General features: G+C 45.4%; 1 protein-coding gene across 2 annotated transcripts in view; it reads right to left on the bottom strand.

The window, feature by feature from the left end:
• The window catches only part of SNX29 (sorting nexin 29), a 530,502-nt gene that overhangs the window by 305,590 nt on the left and 201,484 nt on the right, over positions 1 to 23,428 (bottom strand). Inside the window, exon 14 of one of the 2 annotated variants that reach the window (XM_055339302.1) lies at positions 17,091 to 17,173. In XM_055339302.1, the coding sequence (XP_055195277.1) occupies positions 17,091 to 17,173 (83 nt within the window). The remainder of the gene's footprint in view (positions 1 to 17,090; positions 17,174 to 23,428) is intronic. The other variant, XM_055339303.1, reaches the window with a different exon arrangement.

The raw sequence follows: 23,428 nt of genomic DNA, 5'->3' as shown, positions 1-23,428 counted from the left end.
GGGATACACGTTTGTCAAGATCTATGGTAAGGTGATACATATCAACATTAATTCCGGTTGTCTAAAACGGGTAGCATTAGGTGAGATTAACTTTTTCATATATCTGTGTATTGTTGAGTCTGTTACAAAAAGTATATATAACTCAATGTTAAGATTTTAACAAAATATTCAATTATTAAAAAACAAGGTATGAAAATACAAGCTATGTAGTGACTGACTTCACTAAAAATCAATTCTCTAATACATTTAACCCTTTTTTATTATTGCAAATAACAGAAAGTACCTTCTATAATTCCTATTTAATTGGATGCCAAGTGTCATACAAAGAACTCTCCAGCTAGAAGTTGCCAAAAAAAAAAAAAAAAAGTGGGAAGAGTAATACCAAGTCATGGGAAGCCAAGCAGATTAATTTTATCCTCTCTCAAATGAGACACGAAATGATATTGAAGGAGTTTAAAACTTAAGTTTGTGAAACTGCTCATTGTACCAGGTAGTTACTATCCTCATCTTACAGATGGAGTGGCTGAGCACATGCCCTCCCAAAATGACACCAGCTGAGCATGAGGTCAGGATTCATACATGGGTCTCACTTCTAGTTTAGTACAATTTTCATGGCACTGACAACAGCTGATCAACAGGCCATTTGTCCATGGTAAATGCAATCTTGCATGCTAAAGGACACCCTAGATTCACAGCAGAAGCAAGCATGGGATGCAAAGAAATTGACACTTTACTGCTTAAACAGAAAGAGAAGGTCTATTGTTTCTTGTTTCACTCAAATGGGGACAGTTTCAAAAGCATTCAGCAGAAATCATCTTTCACATTTTATGCCACTGAAACTGCCCCCATTACTGCTGCTGCTAGCAAAGCCAGCACCACCAACTCCCTTGTGCAAACACAGAGTAGCTGCTGGTTCAGAAGTGTGGCAGAAATGGCTGCCGTCCCCTAATAGCCCTTCTTTCTTTTTTAGCAAGAAAAACACCTATTTTTTTTTGGGGGGGGGGGGGCCTGGCACCTGACCATCAAGACAGAAAACCAAGACTATTATTTCCAAGCATCCCCAGCAGCTCAGTGTGGCCCCATGAATGTGTCAAACTGCACACAACTTCTGCAAACTGTCAAACTTCTGTCAAACTTCTGCAAACTGCAGAAGAAAAGGTACATGAACCTGATGACTTAGGAAAAGAAACTCCCCAAAATGAAACCCAATGACAGAAAAATAAAGGGCAGGTAACCTGCCCAAGGTCATGTTGCTAGAAAAGGGCAAAGCTAGGGCTTTCTGGGCCAAATCCATGACCTCACCCTCACTTTCCAGGCCAGCTTGCTGTCATGAATGCTGCCCCACTCTACTCTGGAAAAGAGGTGAAAAAGGAGGAACGAGAGCAAGTAGCACCCAGCCTGCATCCCACCAAACCGTGCTCCCTGGCACTCGGCACACAAGTGATTGGTCGGTGACAAGACATTGGATGTAATTCACAGTCGTATTGTACTCCTGCCTGACTTTACTATTAAATTATTTATCGTGTGTGTGTGTGTGTTTATGCCACCAGCTCTTCTCTCAGCCCATAAAGTCCATGTGTAATGTAAATGGGGTAAGAGATCACTAAGCTCTTCAGGCGGGGGTGTTTCTCCTGTAAAAGGTCATTTCTACCTATAAGGATACGTTCCAGATTATCAGTGACACCTGAGCTTTGTGCTTTTCTTCCCCCCCCTTCTGCTTATCTTTATCTTCTTACATTCTCTACAATGAATATGGTTTTTGTTTTTTGTTTTTTGTTTTTTTGTTTTTTTTATAAGAAAACACGAATTGCTGTTCGACCTTAAAGTTGCTGAAAAACCACTTTTAGGCAAGCTACCAGTTCGGCAGACTGCTTCTGGCCCATCGGTGTATGTTTGCTTACTGTCTACTCCTCAGAAGGAAGCCAAGCCCACAGAAGAAAGGCCCCAAACTGTGCAGGCACTGTTCCTGGTTGCCCAGCAGTGGGACCCCTGCACTCCGCTAACGGCAAGATAATGAGACAAACCAGAGGCAAACCAAGGACCAGTAATTAAAGACAGCTGAGTTTGGCCTAATTGGCTCCACCAGGGGGGAAGGAGGGTGTACTTTTGGAGGGATTGGGTCCCAGGGGAAGGGAGATTATGAGTCAGAGAGGAATGAAAAAGTAATGAGGAGTGTGGCAAGGTGAGAAATTTCAGGTACAGCACATACCCAGAATTCCTACCAATCACTCTGGTTGAGGGCACCCAGGAAGCCCAGCTCATGGCTCTGTGTCCAAGTCCTGTCCTGCCCTCTGGCATGGCTGGCTGGGAGATCCTTAGGTGCTCCCTCTCTGGGAACCCACCCAGTGTACCCTCCCAGTCACCCCACTCTGTGGGCTCCAGAGGGGTGCACACTGCAGGTCATTCACTTCTGTGTCAGGACACTCATGATCCGGTCCCACCATCTACCTGCTGTGCACCCAGGACAAAGCACCTGACCATGCTGATGACAGGAGCAACCAAATCAAATACTCACACAGGGAATGGCAGGGATTTTCACCAAGTTCTGCCCCAGTGTATGCCCTGACCTTTTAAAGTTTTGGTCTCTTCCACCTGTGCTGCGGGGAGGTAACAGTACTGGCCTCACAGGAGGGTTGCCTATCAAGCCGTTAGAGCAGGGCCAGTCAGACGATGCCGGATCCTCACTATTATTGTAAGGTGCTTAACTACATTCATGCCTTCACTCATTCATCAACCAGCTGCCTGCCACCTACCAGGGGTCCAGAAGGTGGCTGCCCAACAGTATCAAAACCAAGTCCACCCCTACTCTCGGGGAGTATGCATCCTGGCATCAATGTTTATTAGTTAGGTCACTAAAGAAAGAAAAAGAAAAACTGTAAAGTACAAAATAGGCAACAATACTACAGAGCTGGGGGGATTGACGGTGGGGCAGGGATGTCTCTGCATGGGGGTGTGTTGGGCAGCAGGGAGGTTCTAGACACTGAATAGAAGGCATTCCTCGGAGGCCTGGGGGAAGGAGTGTATTTCTACTGAAACGCAGAGTGAAACTGAGGCCGTTAACAGTGAAATAACCCCAGATCGAGAGACCAGCTTTATCTTTTTACAGGATGTCTATTTTTCTATTCGGTCCAAGAAAAAACATTTAGACAAGTCACGCTCATCTGAGGTACAAGGCATCATTACCCACTCAACCAAAGCACAATGACCAGATGCCTGATAAAATCTATAATTAGAAAGTTAGAGCAGCTTTCAGAACCAAAGTGGCATTTAACAAAACCAGCCACCTGTCAGCTTCCTGGAAGGAGAGGATGCGGACACCAAACGAGACACTGACTGACAAACCGCACAACAATCACAACACCAAGGCAGCCCTAAAACGGGGCAGTGGCCGTAAATATACGTCTGCCCTGGGTCTCCGCCTCTGAGTGCTCCTGCTTTCTTTCTGGGCCTTCATTTCTCACAGAAAAATAAAAAATGAACAAAAATCATGAATCGATACTTGGTATTTCCAGCCAATTGCTCTTGCAATGATTTAGGAGGGGAAAGCATCCTGCAGAGGATGCAATCAGGTTGAACAAATAAAACGTTATCTTTTATGGCAGGCCCCAGAGAGACACGGGCACTTCTAGAACCAGGGACCAGACCCTCTTGCTGTGATGACCCCTGTACCTTTGATGAAGCTATTCTCAATAGTGAAGGCACAAAGGGCTGGTCTGAGGAGTGGGAGGAGCTTTGGCAGCCCCCCCCCCTAGTTTCCACCCTCCCAAAGCCACTTGAGGACAGCCAGCTGTCTACCCAATATCAATTACCCCTCCTTTTTATGCCAATTAAATAATCACATTTCCCAATCTTCCTTTCAATTAGGGAGCCGAAGAGCTGTAAGTCGAAGTCATGTTGGGGGGCCTGAAAAGCTCCTTAAAGATAGATTATCCTTAAAGCTTTAAATCCTCATAGAATTCAGCTGTGAAGTGCCTGCTCTGTCCTTCCCCACTTCCTGCTTCTACCTGCCTGAAATACAGATGTAATGGCTGGAACACCACCACCATCTGGGTACCATGAGGCAATCAAGAAGATAAAAAACCATGTACTGAAGATGGTTGAGCAAAAGCAAAAAAGCAGCCCGAATTCCTGATGATCTTTTATAAGCATCACACTAGCCCGAAACAAGGCAATTTCCAGATTCATGTTAGATAAGAGAAAAATCTTGTGGAAGTCACTGTTGTTTGAGTTTTTTTTTTTTTTATGCACCCAAACCTAGTTTACCTGATAGACTAGCCCAAATGAACATACCAATTCAGCGAAAACAGAGTGCATGTAGATACAGCATCAAAACATCTCCAAACCCCTACCCAATAAAACCACCAAACCCCCTCCTAAGTAAAACTTTTGGAGATGCTACATTTCCCATGTCACTCCAGCTGCATGGCTATCTGTTTTTTTTCCTCCCCAACATCCTCTATCAGGACCCACCCTTATTTTCAAGGGTGTTGCCCCTTCCTGTTCTCAATCCAGTGTATTTGGTGGAGCTGCTCACACCTTACTCCCTTCTAGGTATGGGCATGTGAGGAGCCTGGCTTGGGCCATCCAAGTTCTAACCCTCCCCTTAAAGCCTCTGGAATAGTTTAAGAGGGGCATTCCACCCATGCTGAGCCACCAGCGTACATCTGGAAACACATGGATGTCATCAGTGAGGACATTCTAGATGACACTTAGAGCTTAATTCTTTTTACTGATCCAAAATAAGTCTGGAAAACTATATGTTAAATCTGAATGGTGAATATATTGGGTATTAGGTACCTTACTCCCCAGACTTTTCAAGTAAGTTCTCATTAAAAAAAAAAAATGTGTGTGTGTTTGTGTGTCAGAGTTTGGGCCACTGTCCCAGGAATGGCTCCCTGGGTGCTGCTGTACTGAGCACTGTATAGGGGGCCAGGTACTGAGCTACCAGTTCAGATATTTAAAGGTCGGTAAACTAGCCAATCACACAAATGTTTTACCAGGAATGCAAAGCTTTCAAGGAGATTCACTCTATGATTACCACAATTACCCACTTTCAGAAATTAGTGTACAGGTGTTCTGCTAATGTGCCTTGACCTTCTATAGCCTAGACGCCCTCCAAAATGCATCTCCAATCCAAAATAACATCAAGAGTTGCCTGGTACTTTACATATGTCATCTCCCTGAAATTTCAAATGCTTTATCATATCAAATTATCATCTCTGCTCCTCAAATGAACACACCAAAGCTCTGGGTTAAGAACTCATTCCAAGAATATGGAACTAAAAAAAAAAAAAAAAAAAGAATATGGAACTAGTCAAAGAGCACAGAGATTCAATCCAGATCCTACCAGCTGCAGAACCTGAGCCAGCCTTCACCTCCATGTACTATGGTGCCTCCCTCCCTGCACCTGCACCTCCTCCTCTCCTTTCACTGTGGAAGAAGGAGCCTTCGTGAAATGCCAGTAGCCTGCCTGGTCTCCACCACTCCCAAGAAGTGGTTTCTTCCCGAGTCTAACTGCCAGTTCTCCACGTGGCTGACGGCACACCATCAGGTTTCAGTCATCCAGGGAGAAGAGGGGAAGGGAGTGGATCTTTCCCTGGATACAGTTAAGGGGAGGATGTTACCAGCTGAGCCATCGTGCCCTGGGAAGCCCCACACAGGCAGGCAGCTCCTGATCAGCAGCTACACACCATCATTGGGGCCCAGGGCGATGCAACAGATCCTACCAGCTAGCACACTGCTGGGAGAATAGAGGTAGAGGAGCACCGGGGAAAGCATGCACTCAGCCTAGACCGGGCCAGAACCTTGGCTTGGCTCTTTCTAGGCAGAGGACTGTCCAGATTCATTTCACATGTCCACGTGCCCAGGCCATGGCACCCAAGTACTTGGCCAAACACTCATCTAAATACTACTATGAAGGGTTTGTTTGTTTTTTTAAGAGGAGATTTTAACCAACTTTGAGTGAAGCAAATTCCTCTCCATAATGTAGGTGCACCTCATTCAATCAATGGAAGGGGAGTAGACCTTAAGCTGAAGACCTTAAGAAAAAAGGCAGAGCTCCCCAGAAGGAATCCTGCTTCCAGATAGCCTGAGACTCGTCAGCTCCTCCCTGGATCTCCAGCCTGCCAGCCTACTCTGCAGATTTTTGTGTTTCCAGCCTCTACAATAGCATGAGCCAATTCCTTAAAATCAATCAATCCAATCTAGACAGATAAAGATGGACATATAGGCAAGTACGTGTACACAGGTGTATGTATATATATATATACATGTACACATCTCTACACGTTTGTATACAACATACACACACACACACACACACACACACGTGCTTACATAAGTGGGTGTGTATGATCAGTTTCTCTGGAGACTCCTAATATGGTGACCTGGAGCACATCCATCTCTCAGATCCTTGGTGTCTCCACATCTATAGAATGGCAATGACAACAGCACCAACCTCACAGAGATACTGTAGTTAAGAACCTGGCAAAGGGTCTAGCACCTTTCAGGTACCCAATGGACAGCACCTTTTCTCCCCACTGTCAACCAAAGATTTCTCTAGGCAATTCCTAGAGAATCACTTATAATGATCTATTTGTCTACCTTCTTACTGTCCATCTCCCCTAAAATAAACTATCAGCTCAAGGGTAGTGCTTGTACCTATCATTCACTCAAGTACTCCCAGAACTATGCCTGGCACATGGGCAGTGTTCAATTAACAACTTCTGAGTGAATCCAAGGGCACCATTTCTTACCATCCACAAGTCAAGATGTGCAGGGGACCCCAGAAACATCTTTCAACAAAGGGTAGTACAACATGGTCTATTCATCCCAATTAATGACTAATAAAGGAATCAGTACTTCTTACAGACACATCTTTCCCACATTCTTGGACACTCTAAGATTTGAGAGAGAGCATGCACACACAAGTGAGAAAGTACAAGCAGGGGGAGGGAGAAGGAGGCTCCCTGCTGAGCAGAACCCTGGGATCATAACCTGAGTCCAAGGCAGGGGCTTCACCGACTGAGCCACCCAGGCGCCCCTGGACACTTTTTCTACTGCAGACCCTTACAAATTACCAAGCATTCCTTCTAAGATTCTAAAGAGTGCAAGCCCCAAAATAAGCATATTGGGTATGAGGTCTCTTCCTAAGGAGCCATGTAACTGGTTTCAAAGACAGACACCACATGCATCAAAGTGAGTACCTAGCATGACTGGTACAGTCCCTATTCCCCCCATTCCTTTGTACAGAACTCCTACTGGGAAGGAGCCACCCAGCCAGAAAGGACACTTCCCAGACCCCTCTCTGCATCTAGGTGGGCTATGGGCAGAGCAGTGTGGGTCACTCCTGGAAGTAGTGAGAACAATTCTTCTTTTCCTCTTTATTAAGTACCATCGCTTCCCCAAACTTTCTTCTTTCTCAGATAAGCTGTTCTCATCTATACCAACTTGCCTAGTACTCTAAAGTCACTGCTAAGATTACTTGGATGCAATCTGGCAAATTTTATCACCTATCTATCATCCACTTGGTCAACACACAGAAAAACAAAATTAAGTCTCTAAGTCTCAGATGATCCTCCGTGTAGTCAGAGAGACTACATACCTGAAAGATAGGATTACACACTCACCAGAGTGAGCAATCACATGCCAGACCTTGGCTGCTGCTCCTAAGTGAAACAAGAGTTTAGCAAACTCAGAGATCAGTGGGATTACATTTCTTTATGATGACAGGAGAAGAGCTGGCTTTTACAATAAATGTAACGTCTGGCCTGAACAAGGAGAAGGGAAATGACACCTCCAGAAGAGGAAACTGGATGAGCAAAGAAGAGAAGGGATCAGGAACTGGTCAGGATGGGGACACATGGCAAAACTGCACTGAAGCCTCGTGAGCAGTGCCCAGAGAGAGAAGATACTAGACACAATGGAGAAGAGCCAAGCTTGCAGAGGAAGGGAAAAGCTAGAGAAAGATGTGCTTGAAACCCACCATGGATCCCTGAAGGGGAGCAAGGGTGGGTACAAGTACGGATTTAACTTGACAGTGGTGAACATCTTCCACTGCACCCCACCCCCACTGTCTTCTTAATTGGTGGAACTTATGTGGAGACAGGTTCTGAGACCAAATCTGGATCGAAGATGAAAGACATAACCTCAATTGATCTCAGACATCTCCTGCTGGCCAGGAATCAGACTGTTGGCACATTTGTAGCATACCGGCTGGCCTTGAACTTCATTAATTTGAAAGAAGTATCCTCCAAGGCAGTGGTTCCCAGTGGCCAAGCATGGGAGGTTTTCCAACTCCCCGGGTGATCCAATGCAGAGCCAGGACTAAGAACCCCAGCTCTGCTCTAAGTGGGGGAAGAGGGTAGAGGTATTCATAAGGAAGCTGGTGGGAAAGAGAAGTGTGCTCTTCTGGTTTACTGAGTTGTTTTTGTTGTTTTGTTTTGTTTTGTTTTGTTTTGAGAGAGCAAGCATGGGGAAGGAGATGTGCAGAGAGAGCAATGGACTCCCCCATGAGCAGGGAGCCCAATACGGGGCTCAATCCTGGGACTCTGAGATCATGACCTGAGCCAAAGGTAGACACTCAAGCGACTGAGCCACCCAGGTGCCCCTGCTGAGAAGATTCAACCTAGAGTTTCAGACAGCCTCTTGCCAGCATGAGAACGCCTGCCTGAGAAGAGAGCAGGCACCCAGTGGGGCACAGTGGCTGGGATACAACAGTTCACAGGAGTCTGGTGTGTGTATCCCTCCCAACACAGCCCTCAGGGACACAGGGCTGGCAGCCAGGAATCAGCTAGTGGGAGCATTTACACTATGAAAATCAATGAGCACCCGAAATCATGCCCTTCCCCCTCAGAAGCCTGGTGGTTAAACCAATACCAGTATACACTGCCAACTCTGCGGAGAGAAAAGAAAGGGTGGGGGAGTGGAACACCACAGACTTAAGAAACACGGGGGTTGGGGAGGGACTCCTGTTATTGTTTGAACCCCTGGATCAAGACATCCTTGAAGACAGGCACTGTTAAACTTTTTTTTTTTTTTAGGCCAGATAAAATTGGATTTTATGACTCTTGTAATCAAGAGCTCTCAATGATGAAACCATGGGAGAGTCGAAGTCATATGCAAACTGTGGTACAAAATACAAAACTATGCATGATGAGAAGACTCTGATTCAAGGCATGAGCCTAAGAAGGGTTATATGGGGTCCAGCACATTGCTGGTGTGGCCCTGGAACGAAGACCCATCAACCCGCCCACGGCTGCACTGTGTGGAGCTACCTTAGGTCTTCCATCACCTACATGCCAGAAGGCCGGGTTCCCAACAGCTCTGAACTTTTTATTCTTCACATTCTGAACATTTGTGGGTCAAGCTCTGCTCAAGGCACTTTGACCACAGCCGAGAAAAAAAACAGGAAAGGTCCCTGCTCTTGTAGATAGTACAGACAGCAAACAGAGAAGGGGATGAACCACCAAGATGGTCCGAGGAACCAGTAAGCCCTGTGATGAAGATTAAGTAACACAATAAAAGGCAAGTGAGAAGATACAACATGGCAGAGGAGCTGACTGCTGAAACAGAGACCTGTCTGCCACCGTGGGATCAGCCGTGGAGACACAGGGAAAGAACATTACAGCAGAGGGACACCTGCAGAGGCACTGAGGCAGGAACAAGGCTGGTGCATCCGAGGAAGAGCCTGATGGCCAGGGTGGCTGCAGGAGAGCGCAAGGGGGGAGCAGGGCAGGAGGAGGTAGGGCTGGAACATGAAAAGAGCCAGACCACAGCCAACACTGGAGGCCATCATCAGAATATCTGGAGCAGAGTGATGGGCTCTGACGTATGTTTCCATGAGGCTTCATGTTTATCCAACTGCAACCAGACAGGAGGACATGCACAGAGTCAGGAACTAGCTTTACTCGAAACCCAAGAAGCCTGCCTCAGACCAAGACATCTTTACCTCTGTGCACACCCGGGGCAGGAATGCGAGGCCACCCAAGTGGAGATGGCCCAAACCCGTGACAGTTTAGACTGCAAGATACAAAGTTATGCCCCACATGCGTGCAGGCTCCAGGAATCCCCTCGCCCGTGGCCATCCACCTCCACAGAATCAAAGGGTCTCAACTGCCCTGCCCTATCTCCTGCAAGCCCAGGGAGACAGAAGCCCGGTGAGAACATGAAGCACAAGCACTGAACAGGGAATCTGTGAGCAGGCCACCTGCAGGCAGAGACACAACATATTAGGGAGGTTGAGGACTTCCTTTTTTTTTTTTTTTAACTTCTGTTTCTTAGAGTAAACTTTTTAAATTGCTCCCATGCCTCCCTCATCTGTCAAGTTCCTCCCACTGTACCTCCTACCTCGCCGCCGATTACTCTGATTGCCACCAGCAATAGGCCATTTCTTCTCTGTCCCTGAACTCACGACAGATTAATTAAACTGAGCTACCGACAAGAACATGCAGCCTTAAATCCATCACTAGGGAATAAGATACGGTGGCCAAGGCAAAAGGACAGCGGAAAGTACCTAATGAGGGGAAGGCGGGAGCAAGAGCCTCATGATGCCCCAGACACTATAATCTAGAAAGACAGACTCCAAGAAATAAGAGCCCCTCACAAGCACATGATGGACTCCATTTCCAGTAAGGAGCTGATAGTTTGCCATGAGCCTATGAACTACAGAAACTGAACTCAAGCTTGAGGACAGAGAGGGGAGATTGGTGGAATTATTGCTCTTATTAACACAAAGCTCAGGGCTAGACTGTCCTGTCAAGCTCGGCTGGATTCAGGGGCTCAAAGGATACAATCACAGCTCAGCTGTGATTCCCAGCTCCTCTCAGCCACCTGGCTCAGCCCCTCCATCTGTGTGACAGCCTCACGTGGACACAAGAGAGCTACAGCGACCCCAGCCTTCCCAGTCCAACAGGAAAGAACCATGCTTCTGGCAGGAAGGACCATCTCTCTTCCACAGTCTGGAAAGCCAGCTCCAATTCACAAGCAAATTCTCCTCGGACAAACCCAAAAGAAAGCTAACACTAAGCAAGGTTCTGCTGAGCAGCAGGCATGGTGAGAACATCCTCCTGTGGGACACTGAGAAACTAGCCTCATCAGCTGCACACACACTGACCACACCCAAAGGGTAAAACCAAGGGTCCATGGGACAAGCAAGGTCCCGAATGTACGGTGTGGAGGCTTCACCTCCAGTGTCTGGAGCAGGCAGGGACAGCAATCACCCACAAGAGCTGACACAGCAACCCCAGAGTGGGGCAAGTGTGTACCTGGGGCAAGGGCTTCCCTTGCTTGGCTAGACAAGCATGCCATGCATAGGCACAGGCCAGGGACAGTGGGCTTTCCTGCCCCATGTGTGCTGCCAGTCAAAGGCCACAGATCCCCTCTCAGGTCCCATTTTGCCCACCAGGGGACCGCTGACCAAAAACCCAACTTTCAAAACCTCAACTTCCCACTACAAGCTGAGTAAGACATTGATGACGATGGTCCCTATGCCCATGGGGGGTCAAGTTAATACCTCAGTACACCTCACAACCAGTGTTCATTTTCTATGGCTGCTCTAACAACCACAAACTTGGCGGCTTACAGCAACTGAAGTTTACTACCTTAGAGCTTGGGAGGCCTGAAGTCTCAAATGTCTCAAAGGCTATACTCAGGCCATCAGTAAGGCTGTGCTCCTTCTAGGGGAGAAGCCAGTTCCCAGTCTTTTCCAGTTTCTGGAGGATGCCCACACTCCTTGACTTGGGGCCCTGTATTCCAGCTACTGCTGCTTCTGTTGTCACATCTTCTCCCTCCCTGGCCCTCCTCCTCCCTTCTCTAAGGACCCTCATGATTACACTGGGGGCATCCGGATAAAGCAGGATCATCTCCCCTTATCACAATCCTTAACTCCCATCTGGATAGTCCCTTTTGCCACGTAAGGTAGTATATTCACAGGTCCTAGGCATCAGGACATGGACATTCTTGAGGGCCATCCTCCTGTCTACCACAGTACCTTCTACGTCCCAGACTTGGACACGAGCATGTTCTCCCAACTACCTCATTTAATTACTATTTATCCTCACAAAAGTCCATGAAGTACATACTATTTTCATTCTAATTTTAGGACCATACAAAAGGGCTGAGAGAGGTAGAGGTAGTGACTATAGGATCAGTGGCCAGTATGTACTGACTGGCTCATGTCAGCAGGATGCTAAGTGCTTTACACTTACTAACCCACCTCCATCTTACCCAAAACCCCGTGAGGAAGTCATTACTGCAATTCCCATTTTAAAGAGGAAGAAACAGTCACAGAATGGTTATATGGTCCCGTCAGTTGTGCATAGGAGTCCTCAGTATCCTTACACAGAAGTTATCCCTCCACCCAAGGCCATGGTGAGATGCTACGATCATGTGGCATGCTGGGTTTCCCCAATGTTGAGACCGTGAGCATCTTGTTCATGGGCCATGCCCAGGGCCCCATATGCAGGATGAAGTGACACCTTGGACAAAGACACAGGGGCCCTGATAGAATAAGCCATCCTTCTTTCTCCATGTGGTGGATGCAAGGGAGGAGGAGCCTTAAATCCATACTACAGCCATGCTCCTGGACCAGTCCTGCCCGGATCTCCCTCAGGACACCTCTCCCCAGTGGCATTCCTCACAGCTCTCGGCAGAGGGCCTCCATCCAGGAGCTGTGCTTCCCCATGGAGACTTCTACCAGCCAAATGCTCTCACCCTTGCTCCCCATACCTCAAGGGCTGGTTGGGGAGATTCTCAATTGTGTGGAGTTGATTAAAAAGTCACCTACCAACCCCCACGGACATTCTTCCCTCTTGGTCCCTGTTGGGTGAGAAATAATTCTGCAGACTTGACACTCAACTCACCAGGAGAGTCCCTGGGTCTACACGTGGGTGGCAGTGTGTGAGGGATGGTGACCACAGCTACTCAAGCTGGAGTTTCCTAGAGAGTCCTGTGTCTAGGTCTTACAGGGAACTAGAGAGGAAAGAGGAAGAGCCAGGATTAGAGGAAAGAGGAAGAACCAGGATTAATAATCATCTCTAATGGAAACAAAATTATCTGTTGACCACCGGTTGTGAGGCAAGTACAAAATATCTCTTTTACAGAAGAGCTGCACATGCACATTCTCTCTCTCACCATCAACTACCATCTGACAGAATCAGCACAGGACCCTGTTAAACCAAAAGCCCCACCCCCCAACCAAAAAGGACCATGTAAAGAGCCAGTAGGTGACAGCATCTCTACAAGTAAGGGCTTGTCTGGGGCCCATCAAGACACTAAAGAAGCACCCAACTAGTTACCCCCTTTCTGACTCCACAAGCCACCATCAGAGGAGACTCAAAAGGAACGATGTGCCTGAGCATCAGATTTGGGCTTCTGGTTTACTCACTACGAATGGATGAACTCCTCTTCTGACTACACATCATCCTCTGCATGCTTGGCTAATGTGAGTCCATTCTTGAGAGAATGAGCCATCTTGTCGACAAAACCCAGCAGGTATCTGAGGGGGTTCGCTGCTCCTCAGGTCCCTCAGTGAGCTGCCAGAAGGCCTTCTCCAGGCAAGAAGCCAACTTGACATACTAGGTTTCATACTTCAGTGAATTCATAGATGAAAACAGGAGTCTGGAGAGCCATCTCCTGCTCTCCCTCTATAAGTGAAACTCCCCTGCACTGGAGAAATGTCTGAATTCCTTAACAGAACTGATTAAGCATCCAATAGGAGTCACACTGCAAGCTTAACTGTCAGGCCAGTTCACTGTGGACACAGCTCTAAAGCTGGAAGGAGAGCAGACAATCCACGTCAGGATGAAAGAGATCCAAAAATTCAAGTGAAGGCATAAGCTTTTGGGAAATCAGGTCTCAGGAAGGAAAACTAGCACTCGAGTGGTGAATAACCCAACCTCACACTCCTGGACCATATTAAGGAGAAAAAATCACTTCAGTTAATATTGAGGTCACCCAAAATCCTGAATCCATATTTACTGATGAAATCTTCATTTATTTTAGAGGGAACCGTTCTTTTAAAAAAGGGAGACAATAGGAATCTGCAATCTACAAAATTAAAGGTTGTCAACAATCTATTCTAAGGGCCCGTTTTAAATGTTTCTTGTTGTTGTTGTTTTAAATCTTGGAGACATTTTTCCACAACAATGAAGCTGGGGGTCCCAACACAGCCCTAAGCAATCTATTCAACCCTGAGTATTTGGGGCTAAGAATGATTTCTCAACTCTTTTCCCCTACTGATTAGGGGAATAACAACTTCATAAATAAGTTGTTGCCAAAAGATAAATAGAATCTTTAGGTCCTCAAACTAAAAGGCTTATAACTGTGGAAAATGCATTCCGAACTCCCACCTAGAATATGGGAAGCTGGTATACATCTCTACGTCCACCCATAACCCCAAGGGAATCAGAAATCAGGAAGGACTCTCTCCCCCTCCCACCTCTCCCTGCCCCTACTCTTTCAACTCCCCAGACACCCCAAGCCATCCTAGCCTGGCTGAGACACCCCAAGCTACTATAGCCTGACAAGGGCACACACTGTATTTGAAAATGAGTCAGCAACTAGCTGGGGTTGAGGACTGAGCCTCGATTCACTTGACCAATAGAGGGCGTCACTTGAAAATTAGGTCAAAGCTCTTTGAAAGCACCCCTTTTAATAAGGCTGCTTCCTGGTGCCTGGCACATTACAGGTGCTCACTAGGATTTCTGAGTGAGAGGCATGAACTAAATGGCTTAAGGCACCACAACAGAGCACTGACCTGTGCACGCCCACACTAGAGGACTTTCATAAAAACCTTTCACTGACCAATGACCTGCAGAGAAGGCAGATGGTCTTACATTTCACAATAATGAACAGCAGTAAGGACTGCTGTCACACAGAGTACAAGACACGCCACACGGTCTCTACTGATCCACTCAAGAGCCATCTCAACATCCTGAAGGCACATACTCAACTTTGGCTCAGGGCATCCAGGCTGTGCCTAAGGACCGGCAATGGTAAAGGAAACAATTCTGTATACTGTGGGTTCTGTGTACTCGAGTGCCGGAGGAAGGACTCCAATGATGCTCACATTCCATCATGTGTTTTATAAAGTCGAGGTTTTAAATCACAAGCCCAGCAACGCTTCTTTCTTCCTAGGTTTAATTTTCTTACTGCACCGATTCCTAGTTCTGAGCAGGCAGGGCACAGATTTCTCAAAAGGCAGTTGGGTATAGTCCATGAGTCATGTGCATTAGAGTCACATTATCTAGACATGCCAATGTGGGGCCCATCCTAGATGAAACCACCCATGACAAAAACAGCATTCTTCTCCCCCTGGAAAGAGGCATATTTAATAAGTTCCCCCAGGTAATGCCCTCTGCACACTATAGTTCAAGAACTTTGGAAGGCAAAGAACTCAGGATTTGGAAGAAAATGACCTGACTTTATTTCCACCCTTGATACACATACAAAACCCTTAAACTCCCATAAGCCTCTAATAATGAACTTTCTAAAATACAAGAAAGAAAAACCAAAAAAATCAAAAATTACAACAGAACAGAGGAAAAATATCTACTCTTCACAGGGTGACAAAGTCCAAAGGAAACAGAGGTAAAGCTGCCTGGAAAGGGGAAGGGTAGATAAATACCACTCACTCAAAATGCATCATGAATGGAACGAGCAACTACAAAAGCGAGGTGCTGGGGAAACGAAGATGGGGAGTGAAAGTCAAAAGACCAACATCCACAGAACACATGGTCAAATAAATTCAGAGCCATAATAGCAACGTCTGTTTGAAAAAGTGAAGAGCCCACAGGAAGACATGTTTAATTCTGCAATGATAACCTCTAGACTGGTAACAGTATAGACTAATGATGAACAAAGCAAAGCATGTGATAAAAATCATAATAGTAATCATCAACATGTTGAAGCCAATCAAACAGAGACCATAATCAACACAAAAGCTTCAAACAAAATTCAAGACTTTCTGTTATTCCTATGCAAACCATATCCAGATTCCAAGTCAGTCTCCTTCTAGCACACAGAAAAATAACAACCACTTACTGAACACCAATTACAGACCAGGTGCCATACTGGAAACTTCGTGTTCGTTGTTTCAGTAAATCCCCACAACTATCTCCATGATGTTGGAGGGATGTTTCCACTTACAGGTGGCAAAATAACTCCAAGACATCAAGTTATACCGGGTGAGTCTGGATTCAAATGCAGGTCAGGCTGACTCCCAGGACCTGTAAGCCTGGAGGGTCCACCCCTTTGTTAAAATGTCTACACATACATACATACATACATACATACATACATAAATAAATAAATAAATAAAATGTCTACACTCCAAGAGTTCATTTGTGTTTAAGGAAACCTTTTAATGGTAAACTGGCTGAAGGCTGCAAGACATTTCAGCCAAAGTTAAATATCCTTTCTTCCAGCTGACCAGAGAAATATTTGAGTTGATTCAGGACAGTTAAAGTGTAGCCAAAATGCAGAGAGAAGCAGCATATGGTATCACCTCCTTTGGTGCAATCTTGGTCAAGAGATCTTTTTTTTTTTTTACCTGCATTTCTGACTAATATTAACAGCTAAAATTTATTCAGCACTTACCCTAGAATAGGCATTATGCTGAGATATCTAGAGGAATTACCTCATAAGGTAGGGACCCCATTTTACAGATGAGGAAACTAAAGTACATAGAGATGAAGAAGCTTAGCCAGAACTGGGGTTGAAACCAGGTCAGCCTAATTCCACAGCTCTGGTTCTTCACCACTGACCTGATGGAACTTTATCATGTTGCAAGGTTCTCTACCTAGCAAGTACCTTAAGATCCCAGACATAAAACTGCCTAAGTACACAAATTAATACAACTGTTGCTAGTGATCCAGCAATTAAGTCTTACAGTATTAGTTATGCATTTAGCAAGAATACACAATGGGATGTTCCATCTAATTTGCTTTCCAAATTCCTGATCAGCACTGTTTCTCTAATTCATCTGCATAAGCACTCATCACACTTTGAGGGTCTCCTACACTACAGGTTCAAGGGCTGTTGAGATTCAAAAGCTTGGACCCCTTCCCAACCAAGCTCAGTCTCCCCCTCACCTTCAGCTGTCTGACCTTCTCTTTTCAGCATCTGGACAGCTCCAACGTATTTCTTCAGTTGGACTTTGAGCACCTCGTTTTCTCTGCAGGTACAAGAACGTTAAAAAAAATACATTTTTAAAAACTGGAGATTTAGATATAAATGGGGGGCAATCTGTATAAAAAAATAACATAGGGCTCATGATATAAATATTAATACATTTTCTGTATAAGAGACTGTTGTTGGAGGAGACATTAGCAAGGGCACATTCGCAAAAAGCCTGCAAAAACTGTAAATTAAGTGCTAACTGGTTCCAGTCCCCACAAAGTCAGGATACAGACATAAGTTGTGCTTGGATTATCTGAGTCTGTCAAGCTGTTAGGTGGCTGTTCGGAATCAGGCACTCAGTGATATTCTGTTAACAGAAGCACGTCCTAAATACCATGTATTCAACCTGGGGAAAAATCACTTTTTATTAACTGCTACAATGCACTGAACATATATTATTTGCCAGGCATCACGTGAAATCTTTGTCATCTCATTAATCTTTCCAATATCTCATCACACCTATTTTACAGGTGAGTAAATGGAGTCATAAAGAGAAGCAGCAGCTTAGTCCACACCCATCTCCATACAAGACTCTATATTATGCAACACAGAACTCAGGCTCCATCGAGACCCTACTCTACCAAATTCACTCCCCAGGTACATGGCTAAGGAAAAGAACATGAGGATCAGAAGGAGAAAACTACCATTTACTGAGTATCACACAGCTCACACTTTACCAACATGACTTCATTCATTCTTCATTCATTAGGAAAATGTTTAAATGCCTATCGTGTATTAGGCACAATGACCCAATAGTATTCTCCTCAATTTACAGAGGAGGAATTGAGGCGCAGATAAGGTCTGTGACTAAGGTCACATGGCCAAGGTCAAGGTCATAAGCAAGGCTCACTGCCAAAACATAAACCCAGGTCGCTCTGTCCCAAGGCCCAGAAGAGCTTTTCTTGGTCTCCTTTGGGATTTGGACTTGGTTTCTCATCAGTGCCCCCAGAGAGAGTTGCTTTTTCCACACTTTCTGATTCTACTCCTCCCACCCAAAGGTCTTGAGCCTGAGTGCCTTTAAGCATCAGAGAACATTTCCTCAATATGAAAACAGCTTTAAGACTAGGTTTCTTTTTATAAATATAAAAATGTAAATGCACATCGCAAAATACTCAATCAGAGCACATTTCAGCAGGAATGTAAAAGTCAGTTGAAAGCCGAACACCTTGAAATCAACCCAGTGACACTTTTATAGCTATGCTATCATACTTCTCTCTAGGTATGCATGCATGTGCACACGCACGCAGTTAATCTATTTCTCTTGGATGAAACATTTTTCACACTCTTTTCTTTTTTTTTGCTTAAAGTCTTTTTTTCCTTTGTTCACCACTCAAGTCACCCCCCTTCCTCATGGTATCCAGAACTGAAAATCCAGCATATACATTTCAGGCCTTCCTCAACACTCAACAACACCCATACACTCAACTATGGCTTACTTTGTAAAACCAGGTTTTCTGCAACTAGGTTGTCTCCTTTAACAATTCACCACATAGGCCATTTCTAACTCCATCCATTTATGGATGCAAATGCCATTCCTTGGCATGGGAGTGCGCCACACACTTATTCAGGGTAAAAGCTTCAGACTTCCCATCATCAGTACTATTTTCCAAGTATCTGACTACACCTCAGCCCTGTGTTTGCTATTTTGCTTTTCTGCACTTTTGACAGAAAAAAAAATCACCAACTGCAGATTCTACCATATACTTAGGTGTCACCTGAGAACACTACGTTCATCTCAGAAGCTCTAGAGAGTAAACCACAGAGGAGTCCGTTATATCCCCCTCCCTCCTCCTAGACAGCCTCTAATGGATGTTCATAAAGATGTCTGCAACTTTCTCCATCTGTGATATGAATAGCAAATGTCTGAGGCTAAGCAACTACAAGTCCTGGAAAGGTTTTGGGGAGGGAAATGTTCCCCGATACACATGGATTGTCCAGCCTGTTTTCTTGGATTGCCTCGGCAGAGTCTTGTCACTCATTCCAACCTCCTCCTCATCACATGTGAATTCAAGTCACGTAGGACCTGAAGACCAGGGAAAGCAATTGATCTGCATTTCTATATGGCATCATTTACCAAGGCAGAGCATCTTCCACATGGCGGAATCTGCAGGCTCATTTAGGCGGACAGACAGGTGAACCGTGTCAACGTCTGCTGCTCGGGCTCTCATTTGCTCACGGCATACAGGCCAATCCTTAGCTTCCCTGTTCCTCTGCTGCGCTGCAGCCAGCACAGAAAGGTTTCAAGTAGCTGCTTCTTTTCTGGGTTGGACCTTTTAATAGTGTCTTACAATCCTATTTAAAAATTAGATGCAACAGATTAAAACTGAAGTTTTTAATATTAACTGATATGCATCAAATTGATGGGAAACTGCAGGAGTACATCAAACCACTGGGTGAGCACCTCTGGGAGCCAGAAATTCATCCCAGACTATTTTTACCAATGAACTTTTTGCCTTTTGTGGGAAGTTAAAACTTTCAGGTCACTGGAACTGTTTACGGATGAAATTCAAACACCTGTATGAGGCCCTTTTTGGTTTTTTTGGGTTTTTTTTTTTCCAAGTAATTAGATTCACATGAAGTTGCAAAGATAGTATCAAGAGATCCAATGCCCTTGGCCCAGTCTTCCCAATGGTTACAGCCTACCTAACTATGGAGCAAGAGCAAAACCGGAGTTTCCTATGGGCATAATGTGTGTGTGCGCACGTGTGCGCATGCATGCATACACGCAGTTCCATATAGCCCACTGTTTTCACTGATGCTTCTAAGCATCCTCCCCCCAAAGTGTGTCCCTTGAGATGGAATACAAACTTAAATGGCCACTGGAGTCACACAGACTAGGCCAAGTTGCAGAGCAAACCAAGACAAAGAGGGAGTAGGTGGCAGGTGATTATGAAAACCAGAGAGCTCCTGCTCCACCAAAAAAATTTTTCTTAAAACCTAACACATTACTAGAGTGCCTGGCTGGCTCAATCAGAAGAGTATGTGACTCTTGATCTCAGGGTCATGAGTTCAAGCTCCACACTGGGTACAGAGATCGCCAACAAAAATAAATTAAAAAAAAAAAAAAAGCACACATTACCAAGCCAAGAAAATAATTCCCAGACTCTGAACAACTAATTTGCAACCAGCCAATAGAACTTTAATTGTAGCTAGAAGAGCCATAGAGAGTCCATCATTCTTATTATACAGGTCTATTATGATTAGCAAATTAAAACTGCCTTTTTGTTTGGCACCTCATGAGACAATAGAATGGATTAGTTAACTAAATGAATCCTAACTATGAAAAGGCTCTGAGTGAGTGAAAGACGTGGGGAGGATGGTGTAGGCTCACTCATTCCTCCAAAGGCCTACAAACCACCACAGTTCCCACCACCACAAGCTGGTCAGCCTCAATAGGTAAAGGCCAAGGTGAGCGAGGAAGACCAAAGCCTGAGCGGGGCTCTGGGCACATCAGTTCATAGGCAGGGTGTCTCCTGCCAGGGGGCCTCACCTCTTTGCTACACCCCACCCCACATGTGCACGCACAAGAGGGAGCATGAGTGCCACACAGCCCTGATGGCTAGACATGCAGGCAGTATTCCAACAGACTCCTTTGAGCAATGAGCTCATAGGGCTATTACTTTTAGCCTTTTTCTCTTTTGGTTGCTCAGCTGTATTCCCTAATCTTCTATAGTGAAGTTATGTTTGCAGACAAAAACACTAAAGAAAATCCTCAAGAGGAAAGATGGTAGTACTATGGAGCAGGCCACCCCTTCACCTATATGGGGGGAAAGCACCTCCACCCTGTCTACACTGACAACACATGCATGGTGAGCCTGTGAGGCAGAGAGCTCAGATCAAGGAGGCATAGGTATTTGCCACCGTGTCCATTAATACCTTAGAGCAACTCCCTCTTCTCCACTTCACAGGATTTTCCCCTTCTTTGGTTCTAGGATGTATACTGCTCAGCTGAAGATTGCCCTACCACATCTAGTTGTTTTTATAACCAACAGAGTTGATTTAATATCAAACCCTGACATGCCATCTAAAAAAACATCTGTTGTTTTTGCTGGGATGTTGTTACTAAGAACCACCTGCGCTCAGACCTTCCAGTGACACGAGACACTAGGAAGTCCTAAGGGTCCAACCACTTCTTCCCTGTCCACCCAAGTGTAGTCACTGCTGCTCCAGGTGCAGCTGGGGGCTTCTCATCCCATTTCAGACCAGTCAGTGATCCACCTGTCAATGCTAGGCCCTCTCCAAGGATCTGGTCTTTCAGCTCTAACTCACCCATCTGCCTCAAATGAGGAGGTGTAGTTGGTGGAGGTGGGGGAGGTTGGGGGAGGAGGGGTATCATCAGCCATCACAATGTCCACAATGAGCAAACCACAGAACAAGGAGGAGTAGGGGTAAAGCTTCTGTCAGGCAGACCCAGCCCTGTCATGGCCCAAGCAAGTGCAGTGGGAAACCAACCTCACAAAGATAAACTTGCATAGAAATCCCCCATTCCCTGACTGCCCTCGAGTACTTACCCAGTTCTCTCCACTCCCAATGGCAGTGGGACCTAACTCCCTCACAGTTCCACCAAAGATGAGAAACAGACAGCATGAGCTAAAACAGAATCTTCCAAATGCGGTACATTGCCAAGATCATTTTAGAGGTATACCAATCTTTTATATATAAAAAAAAAAAAACACTGAGATATTCCTCTAATAGATTTTTTAAAAACTGATTTTCCAAATATTGCTGTGATATAAAGAATCTTTTCAAAATAAGTTCAAAGGTTTTCAAAGGTGGACTGAAGGAACACTAAAGAGAGAATAATGCAGATAGGACACAGGCGTGGCCCAAACCACAAAGCTGGTGCACCATGACCACAATCTGGGGCAGAGAACCTTTGCTTTAAAATAAAATAAAGGTACACAGAGAAGGTATTTTAAAGTGCTTCCTGAACTGCATTAGAGGGGGTGACAAAAGAGCGTGGGAAGAGGAGGAAGGGGATCACAGGTAAGCACAATCAGGGAGAGATGCACTGAACAACTTCATTCTCTCCCCCCACCCCTATTGCCCCAGAGCTTCTCAGAGCCTTCAAAGTGAAGTATTCATGCACACTGGCTACCCTACAGTTTGCCAAATGCTGTTTTAGATTGGACATAGTCCCCTAAAACTGGGAGACCAATTTTAGTGGCAAAGAACTGAGTTTCTGCTAGAAAAATGTGGCCCACATGGACTGTGGCAGAGGTAGGCACTTGAAAGCTTTAGGTTTTCCTTGAAATTCCTCCATGGTAGCTAAGAAGGAAAAAGCAGCTCAAGGCCAAGACATCCCATAGGTAAAAGCTACATCTCACTCAAAGGATCTGTATAACATCTATGATGAATCACAGTTTGCCTCTGCATGGGGCACTCTATGTCAGAGACGATGCACACAGGCTCTTGTGTAGTCTGTACCACACCCCTGCAAGAAAGGTTGGGATTATCCCCAAATTTTATTACCTTCGCTTTACAGATGAAGAAACAGTCTGCAAGAGGTTAAACAGGCCATAAAATAAAAACAAATTTTAAAAAATCAGAGTTCAATGCGTGGCCGCAACTCACATGTCAACATCTCCAACTCCTGATTCTTTCACTCTGTCACCCACATGATCTCATTAGAGCACCAGTACCTCAGGAGGTTGGTTTCACTGTGCCTGTTTTGCAGAGTGGAAAGCAGTGGCACAGGGAGTCAAACCTGAGATTCAAACCCATGTCCCTTAGGCTCTAAAGTTTTGTGTGGTTCAACATATTTAGAGAAGCACATGTAAAAAATCAAAAATTCAAAGCCCTAAAAGATTCCACTGAACAAGGAGGGCTGATGATGAGCATGAATCTGCAGATTCCCTTAGCTGGGTAGGCTCCTGGGCAAATGTGAATACAATTCTCCCGACTGGCTAGCTTTGTTCAGGGGGAAATGACTTTCCAGAAGTTGCACAGTATGAGCCTCTGCCACCCATTATCACCCATCTCATGAGTGGAAGTGGCTGGTCAGAGGTGAGCTTAGCAAACAGGAATCAAGAGCCTCAGTAACAGTATACCCTCTGACCCATCAACTCCACTTCCAGGAAGCCACAGTCCATAAATGAGAAGTCTCAGAACACATACATGAGGGTGTTGTGAATATATCCAAAAGAAACTGGTGACAAACTAAATGTCAGATGACAGGGGAGTGGATAGATTATGGTATATCTCCCTACAACAAGATACTATGGAGCTGTCACAGCTGTGAGGAATCTAT

This window comes from Nyctereutes procyonoides, unplaced genomic scaffold (genome assembly GCF_905146905.1).
Source record: "Nyctereutes procyonoides isolate TBG_1078 unplaced genomic scaffold, NYPRO_anot_genome, whole genome shotgun sequence".
NCBI classification, from domain to species: Eukaryota; Metazoa; Chordata; class Mammalia; order Carnivora; family Canidae; genus Nyctereutes; species Nyctereutes procyonoides.
Note: the sequence above shows the minus strand (reverse complement) of the source record. Positions and strands in the feature narration are given on the sequence as shown.